Consider the following 9,191-nt stretch of genomic DNA (forward strand, 5'->3'; position numbering starts at 1 on the left):
AATGAAAGGCACTCCTCTCCTCCCGTAACTTTTATGTTTGCTTTGGTGTGGAGACTCATAGTCTACATATATAAAACCATACTAGTAAAGTGTATCTGCCCAAACTGATAAATGTAGCACACCTACCAACCAGAGGGTGTGTATGTCTGTCACTGCTCATACCTCCCCACTCCTGTTCACTGTTTCCAGAGCACTCTGATGTTCCTTAACTCTCCACCTGTGGCTGGGGTTATCCCCATGGCAGAGACGGAGGAGGAAGCCTCAGACAGCAGAAAGCTCACCCCCAGGTACCAGCTCAAGTCAGAAGCAGAAACCAGACCCCCATCAGATCTTGACGACCCCCGCAGGCCCCTTAATGACCATTTTCCCAACCCCATGAGGTGACACGTTCTTTCCACATAGAAATGAGAAGAAGAAACAAGTGAACCACCCTGAACACGAGAATGTCACCTCCTCTGAGTCACTTTCACTTTTCAATAAAAGCAACTGCCAAGGGCATTATAAAGATTAGCTTCTCTCCCTAGACCATGAGCACCTTGAAAACGGAGGTCTGTCCTCTCATATCTGGGACCCCTACAGCATTGCACAGTACATGCTCATTAAACATTATATCGCTCATAATGCAATGAAGAAATATATTTAAGGTACAAACCAGTGAATGTAGTCTTGTGGGTTCCACGCTACATTGTCATTCCTGCACAGTGCCACTTGCACTGACTTTTTAAAGCAGTTAAAATGATGGGCGGTAACTGCCCTTTAAACAGATCGGCCATATATCTTCCACTTCTTTAAAAAAGGGTTTCATGTCATATATAAATTCAGAAGTGGAAAGGGCTGACAGGTTAATTATAGACACAAAGAGCAAGGACAAATGGACTATGAGGTAAGGGAGTCTAAATGTGCCTTCCCTAGACAAGCATTTATTAATAAGCCTGCAAACATTTACTGGGGACGGCCAGGTTCAGCTGTGTGCCAGGCTTGGGGAAGGCACAGTACCTACACTTGAGGAATTCGGTGGGTAAGTAGGAAGACAGCATGTACCTGCGGAAGAATCCAAGAAGTCCCCTCAGGACAGCAGGTGGAAGAAACAGGGAACAGGGCCCATGAACTGAGACACCTGCCCCCTTTGCTTTGATGGGATGATCAGAGAAGACCTCCTCACTGGGCTAGACCCACCTGGAAGGAAATGTGGCTAGGACTGTGGCTAGCCAAGAAGCGTTCCGCACCTCCCAGCATATTCCTTCAGCTCCTGGAGGTGGGGATTTCAGTAAAAAACACAAAAACAAAGCAAAATGCCACAGGGATGGTCCCCTTCTCTCTCCCTCCTCCCCACTAAGAACAAAGAGATGTTCAGATGGCTGAGGAGGCAAGTTTAGGGTCAGCTTCAGCAAGCAGATGGCCCCCAAAATGGAACACCAGGCCTCTAGGCAGGGCGTGGACCCCAGAGAATGCTTTGCTCCCCCTTTTCATTAAGTTGGAAAATATTTATTGGCCGCCTTCTAGGTGCAGGCAGTGAATAAGGCAACTCCCACGGGGACATTACAGTTAGTCTAGACGAGATGACCAAAGCCTGGGCCTCCAAACCCTGAGTCTGAGTCTCCCTGGGGTGTCTGCTTTAGTTGGATCTCCCTGGGGTGTCTGCTTTAGTTGGGGGCAACAGGCCTGGTAGTCTCCGATTGAACCTGGGCCTTCCCAAAGAAAGGAGACCCGTCCAAAAAGTTTTCAAGCAACACTCTCCCCGCCACCCCGCCTCCACGGCCGCCACGCAAAGTAGGAACCCCTGCCCACCCAGTATCCTTGGGGAAAGGCGGCTGTTCGGTTGATAATCTGGGAACGCCAGGCAGAAATATGGCGTGGTCACCATCCGCAGGAGAAGAGGAATGTCCAAGAGGGATCATTTGGCCTTATTCGTTTAAAAAATCAGCCCTTTTCTCCGAAACGTATGAAGGAGGGGAGACCTGGCCGTGGATTAAGTCCAAAGAAAGGAAAACTAGTTGTTTGGACAATTCATCACACCTGCGCCGGGAAACTTGCCACCGACTCCACCCCTCTTCCAGGTCTTTCCAGCTGCTTCGAAAACTACTTTATGCCCCTCGGCGACTCGTGAAGAACCGGGAAGTGATGCCTGCCAGCGTGCGAGACCTGCGGGGACCCTCACGCCCTCGCGGGGTGACAAAGCGGTCCACGCGCCGGGCCGCGCTTCTGTAGCGAACGTGCGAAAACTGCTCCCTCTTTCGCGCGCGGACACCGGGAGTGCGCGCCTGGCCGCCGCCCGCTCACCTCGCCCTGGAGCGCCGCGGCGGGGAAGAGGCTGCGGGCCCGAAACACACGGGGATCGCTCGCCGCAAGGCGCACCTGGATGCGCCCAGCCCTTCCAGTTCCGGCCCGGGCTCCCTAACGGCCGTCTCCCGCAGCGCCTGCGGGGCCCTGGCCCCCCAAATCGCCTCCTGGCACGCCGCTCCCCAGCCCGGGTGCGCCCCGCTCCTGCGCGTCCCGACCGCTCTTACCCGGGAAATGGCCAGGGGTTGCTCGAAGTCCTTGCCCCCCACGAGGCGGAAGCCCCACGGTCCCGGGCCCTGAAGGACTATCTGCTGTGTGGTCATGGCGAAGCGACCCGCAGGGACAGACAGAGCAGAACGCGGTGCGCTGTACTCCCCCGCCGCTGTTGGAAAAAGAGCGCGCGGCGCGGGCCCGGGGAGCCTGGGGCTGGCGGGAGGAGGGAGCGCGCGGGGGCGGGGGCGGCTCCGCCCCGGCCGCGCCGCCCCGCCAGCCCCGCCTGCCCCGCCCGACCTCCCGCCGGCCCGCGGCCTCTCCCCGCCCCGCGCGCCCTCACAGGGGGCGGGTCAGGGGCGGAAGGTGGGGGAGCCCGGGGTCTCCGCAGCCCGGCCCCAGTGCACCGTCTGCCGCCCGCCGCCTTCCCCCGCGCCGGTAGCCGGCGTTCCCAGCCGGGTTGTGGGTGCTAGGTGAGAGCCCAGCAGGTTCCAGCACTCCGCCGCGTAGACAAAGCCCGGCTCGGCGCTCTCGTAAACGAGTTTGGAAGTGCCCTGCTAACTCAGCCCTCTGAGGTCAACTGCATTTTCACGGCTGCCGCTTGTAAAAGATAATGATGTTTAAAAGGTGCTTTCGAATGATCTCATTTGATGCGGTGTAGCGGTCATGACGGGCGTTTAGTCCCATTTTACAGATGAAGTAACTGAGCCGGCCCCAGTTAGAAGACTTGCCCGAGGCCATACAGCTGGTCAGTGATGTAACTGTACCCCTGCCCGGGCTCCCCGCGCAGGAGAACCTCCTACTGGGACTTTTGTAATGCTAACGAGACCTTCAAACGGTGTTGGAATGGGACTTTAAAAACTTTCTACGAACCTGTCCTCTAGGATGGAGTTCGCTGTAGGTTCTCACCTTTCCAACAGATCAGACCTCAAGTCCGGGATGGGCCAAGAGCTAAGAGCACGGAAAGACCCCTGGGTTGAGGACAAAACCCGGGGTTCCCAGTTTGCTACCGGCCTTGTACCTGGGCTCCCTGCTATCTTGGCCCCTAAGTGCATTCTCCATGCCAGACCAGACGAGTCCCCTGGGCTGTCCCCTGGCTGTCCCCTGGGTCTCTACTCCACTCCTCTCCGAGTAAAGTTGAAGTCCATATGATGCTTATTGGGCCACCCACAGAATGGCCCAAGTCCCTCTCTGACCTCATATCCTCCTGCTGCCCCCCACCCAACACTGGCCTGACTCCTGGCTCATGCCTCAGGGCCTCGAGGTAGGGCCTCTGTCTGGAATGCTCCTCTCCCAGCCATCCATGGCTTTCTCTTTGTTCAGATATCATACCAGTGAGGCCATTTCTAAGCACTCTATCTCAAACCTCTCTAGACTGCCCTCTCACCTTCCCTACATTATTTTTCTCCACTGCATTTATCACCCTGTGACATACTTAATATTTTACTCATTGTTTGTCCCATCCCCACCCCTAAGCATCCGTTCCGTGAGGGCAGCAGTATTTCACTGTTTTGATAACTGCTGTATGTATCCCAGTGCCTAGAACAGTGCCTGGCACATTAGTATCTAACAAAATATATTGGCCACACTGATACCCACACACCCTCTCTGGGGTCTAGGCTCTTCAAAGATTTCTCGGCACTCACTCATACTGGCACCTGGGCCACCGCACAGTGCTTGACACAGAGCACAAGCTCAATGCCTTTGTTAAAAGCAGAGCTCTGTCTCCTTGTGATCCTGGCACAGGGACTGAGGAGTGCTCTGCCCAGATTTACACACAAACGGATCACCTTACTTGTCCAATTGTGTCACAGCACAAATGCATATGTCTGGGAAGGGTTTGCTCGTTTTTAGAAATCAAAGTGGATTTTTGTTATCCACACAAGCCTCTCCCTCCCTTGCATCTAATATTCCTGAATCTGAGAAAAAGGAGTGGGGGTACAGCCAGGAACCAGCTACCTGCTTCATCAAAGCCAAAAGTACGTCCTCTTTGATTAGATTCTGTTGATTAGAAAACACGTTAGTGTTCCGAGTCCCTCCAGAATTTGGGGGAATCGCTCAATTCTGAGTCTGCCCTTCTTTGTGGAACAGTTTGGAATATTTTGTGTCCTAGGAGGAAAGAAAAAGGTTGAAAAGTCACCACTTCTGGGCGCCTGGGTGGCTCAGTTGGTTAAGCAACTGCCTTCGGCTCCAGTCATGATCCTGAAGTCCTGGAATCGAGTCCCACCTTGGGCTCCCAGATCCAAGAGGAGTCTGCTTCTCCCTCTGACCTTCTCCCCTCTCATGCTCTCTTTTACTGTCTCTCTCTCAAGTAAATAAATAAAATACTAAAAAAAAAAAAAAAAAAGGTGGGGCGCCTGGGTGGCTCAGTGGGTTAAAACCTCTGCCTTCGGCTCGGGTCATGATCCCAGGGTCCTGGGATCGAGCCCCACATCGGGCTCTCTGCTCTGCGGGGAGCCTGCTTTCTCCTTTCTCTCTGCCTGCCTCTCTGTCTGCTTGTGATCTCTGTCTGTCAAATAAATAAATAAAATCTTAAAAAAAAAAAAAAAGTCACCGCTTCTGTGCTCCCCAAGGGCGAGGCTGCCTCTCCCCATACCCAGGTGTCCAGCTAGCAGGAACATGGTATATCGTGGGTGCCAATAAGGGCTTGTTCTATAAAATAGGGCACTAGTACTTCTGAGAGGGCTTGGGTTGCTTCATTTAAGCTGTTAAATGTTCTCAGTTGCAGTCTGGCTTTCCATAGCAGGAGTTATAAAACAGTCAACCCTCTGACCCAGTCATCCCTTTTCTGGGCACCGATTCCAAGAACATAACTTAAAAGAAGAAAAAAGCTATATGTACAAAGATATTTATAGCCACATTATTTATAATGACAAAAAAACTGGAATCAAGCAATAACAGAAAAGTGGCTAAATATGGTGTGGTCATGAGGGAATAGTATACAGCATGAAAATGAGAACAGAGAAGACTAGGAGCAGGCAGGGGAATGTGCTTTCAAAATACGTAAAATAAGGGCGCCTGGGTGGCTCAGTGGGTTAAAGCCTCTGCCTTCGGCTCAGGTCATGATCCCAGGGTCCTGGGATGAAGCCCCACATCGGGCTCTCTGCTCCGCGGGGAGCCTGCTTCCCCTTCTCTCTCTGCCTGTCTCTCTGCCTACTTGTGATATCTGTCTGACAAATAAATAAATAAAAATCTTTAAAAAAAGAATACATAGGGGCGCCTGGGTGGCTCAGTGGGTTAAAGCCTCTGCCTTCGGCTCAGGTCGTGGTCCCAGGGTCCTGGGATGAAGCCCCACATCGGGCTCTCTGCTTGGTGGGGAGCCTGCTTCCCCTCTCTCTCTCTGCCTGCCTCTCTGCCTACTTGTGATCTCTGTCTGTCAAATAAATAAATAAAATCTTTAAAAAAAAAGAATACGTAAAAGAGTCTGCAAAATTCTGTGTAAACCCAATATTATGATGTATAAACAAAATTATTGGTAAATGTTATCTTAAAAAATAAAAAAACACATCTACCTGTTGTTAAAACTTAAGAGAAAGTACAAAAACTAACTTGTATTGGGGAATGGAACTAGGGAAATGTTTAAAAGATCACTTCCTCTAATGATGATGTAGTTTTCAAAATAAAAATCGAAGTCCTTAGATGGAGACTAAATGCTAGTCTTTGTTGTGAGGGCTAGGGACCTCATCTTCTATCTTTTTGATCTCCCTTCCTGTCCCGCGGAAGGAGCTCTGAGCTGGGCACATAGCTTGTATTCAGAAAATGGCCCCCTGACGGACTGACAGCTCTGACCCCAAACACAAGCAACCTTGTCTTATCTTAAACACTATTACTTATTTATCTGTACTCTCCAGTTTCCTCAGACCCTCAGACTCCTGCCCAGTCCTAGGTGAACCGCCTTAAGCAATCTCTCTGAAATTCAGTTGCCTTGTTGTTATTATTATTATTGTGTAATCCATAAAAGTTTGTTGACCGAAACAGCCTCCATCAAATATGGGGAGGGAGTGGTGGGGGGCGTTGCAGGAGAATTCAGGAGAAATGGGAGCAAGGAGGGTAGGAAAGAGTGGTCCAGGGTATCAGGAGGGACAGTGGGCCTTCCCAGCTTTCCATTTCACAATGTGGAAAGGTTAGAAGGCAACTGCTGGTGGGTTCCCCCAGGGCTGGCTTCTGCGGACCTAGCAACCCCCACCCAGGGTGCCACCTCTAGGACCCTCGAGAGCCGCTATCTGGGGACTCTGGGCTTCCTGGAAAAGCTCCGTTTTTTTTAAAGGACTGGGAGTCTAGGACTGTGCTAGGCTTGACGTAGATCTTATTTAATCTCCAGGACAAGTTCTGTACTTGGCCAGGGGACTGCAAGGCTCCCCTTCCTGGAGATCGCCGCCTTGACCCCTCCCCCGGGGCTGAGTGTTTCTTGCCAAAGGAGAGGCGAGAGGCGAGTGGGCGACTCCCAGACACCACGCCTACGCGGAGATCTGAGGCCGGCTCTGCCCTGTGGCAAGAGAGAGCCGAAGCTCTGATGTCGCCCCGGCCATACGCGCAGGGACACTGGGGCCCCCAAGTCCCCAAACAGGGACGCAACTGCCTGGGGGCGCCCTATTCAAATCACATCCCAGCGACTTGCTTCTCTTTTCTTTAAAAAGAACCGAAACCCATGTTCACGGGCTTGAAAAACAAAGGCATCTGTCCCTGTCCCACCAGTACAGTCCCTTTTAATCCCCAGCCCTGCTCTGCGGTTCAGCGGGCCCTTTACTAGGATCCCACGCACCGCTCGTCCCCGCGGAGCTCCTGGACAGAGCGGAACCGGCCCAGGGGAGGTGGCCGCGACTGTGCCAGGGACCGGACTGCAAACGGGCTCCTAATTCTCGCTTTTCTCCCACTTCCTGCTCCAGCCGCGAAGGAAATCCTGAAGTGGCCGCTTGGGATTGGGCGCCTCTCGGAGTCCGCTCTGCACAGAGCATGCTCCGTGGTGCCCGGGGCCAGAAGGACACCTAAACATTGGCCCTCGGCGCAGCCCTCTGCGGACTGGTGAGGGTGTGGACAGGTGCGCTGAGCTGTGGTCCAGGTTGGCCCCGCGCAGGGTAGATAAGCTACTACATTGTCTACCTGCCTCCTGGCTCGCTTGAGAGGTAGCACAAAAGTTACCAAAGGCAGAGAGAGGCCTGGACCGCTACCATTTCTCAAACATCTCTGCATATTAAAAGAAAAGGAAATTCCAAAACTGGATCACAGATAGGGGATTCATATTAACCGTTTATATTGAAGAAGTTGACAAAAAGACAATGTCCTGTAATAGTGTTGTTCACCAGATAATGAATGGATTAATAAACAACGTAATTTATCTGTTAATGGGACCTGAATTTAAAGTGGTGTGATAAACATATTTCATTGCTGTTATTGTATTTCTGTGGCTTTACAGGTAACCTCATCTAGAGAAATGTCAAAAGTCTTAATTTGAGTCTTTAGCTCCCCCGGAGCCACCCCTCAGCCCCCTCCCACAAAGAGGATGAAAGGTGGCTTGGAGTCAGAGTTACCCAATGGACCCTAGCCCAACACCCAGACAATAAGCATTGTCCTCATTACTACATTGTGACTGTGAGTCAGAGTGTGTGCTAGAACTTGACAAACATCGTTGCATTTCATCAGGACCAGAGCCCAGTGAAATGTCACGATGCAGTTACTACAGGAGGAAGCAGAAGCAATGAACCACTGCCTGGATCCCCTTCAGGGAAGGACTTGTCATTTCGGCTGCGAGAGTTGGACAGCCTTAGGCTTCCAGCCCCTTCAAGGACTTGTCCCCTGCGAAGAGTAGCCTTGTCCAAGGGCATGCCCAGCCGCAGGCCGCCTGTGTCATTTTGAAGTGACATTTTGGCCCAAGGTGGAACATTGGATCTGGTCTGTTGGATCATTTTGGCCCCAGAGCTCCCTGTGGAATAGATCGAGCCTGTCAGGTCTATGCGGCAGCTCCTACACCCTTGTTCACCCCGGTTTTGCCTCCACTCCCTTGCACAGATACTGAGCCCAAGGGCCCTTCTTGAGAAATATCCTGCACACTGCATTCTGTCCCTGGGACCAGGGAACCCAAACTGCAATAGGCCCAGAGAGGTTAAAAGACTTTCCTAAAGGGGCACCTGGGTGGCTCAGTGGGTTAAAGCCTATGCCTTCGGCTCAGGTCATGATCCCAGGGTCCTGGGTTGGAGCCCCCCAACGGGCTCTCTGCTCAGTGGGGAGCCTGCTTCCCCCTCTCTCTCTACCTGCCTTTCTCTGTCTACTTGTGATCTCTGTCAAATAAATAAATAAAATCTTAAAAAGAGAGAGAGAGAGAGAGAGACTTTTCTAAAGTCACTCAGAAATGAAGTAACAGGGCAGAGTCTGGGCTGGGGAAGCTGAGGAGTGGTAGGGTCTGCAGGGCTTTGTAATGGAAGAGGGAGGGGCACGAGGTTAGCCAGAGGTTCCTAGAATCCCAGAAAGACCCCTCAGACCCAGAATTCATGGAGCCTCCAAGGGACAGATCTTCCTGCTTCACTGGCAAGGAGACCCATAGCCTGGGTGCCAGGAGCTCAACTAGACCAGATCCCTCAGGAATGAGTTTTTGGACTTCCTCCTTGGAGGAAGTGAAATCTGCAACAAGCTTTAGAAGTATGAGCACAGGGGCGCCTGGGTGGCTCAGTTGGTTAAAGCCTCTGCCTTCGGCTCAGGTCATGATC

The 9,191-nt window shown here is 52.2% G+C and overlaps 1 protein-coding gene across 1 annotated transcript in view; it reads right to left on the bottom strand.

Annotated features, from left to right (window-relative positions):
• The window catches only part of LOC111144915 (PDZ and LIM domain 1), a 46,527-nt gene extending 43,846 nt beyond the window's left edge, over nucleotides 1-2,681 (bottom strand). The window contains exon 1 of the mRNA XM_022499520.1: nucleotides 2,508-2,681. Coding sequence (XP_022355228.1) covers nucleotides 2,508-2,603 — 96 coding nt within the window. The 5' untranslated portion in view covers nucleotides 2,604-2,681. The remainder of the gene's footprint in view (nucleotides 1-2,507) is intronic.
• Between the last annotated feature and the right edge of the window lie 6,510 nt (nucleotides 2,682-9,191).

Source organism: Enhydra lutris, unplaced genomic scaffold, assembly GCF_002288905.1.
Source record: "Enhydra lutris kenyoni isolate GAN:26980312 unplaced genomic scaffold, ASM228890v2 scaffoldscaffold12, whole genome shotgun sequence".
NCBI lineage: Eukaryota > Metazoa > Chordata > Mammalia > Carnivora > Mustelidae > Enhydra > Enhydra lutris.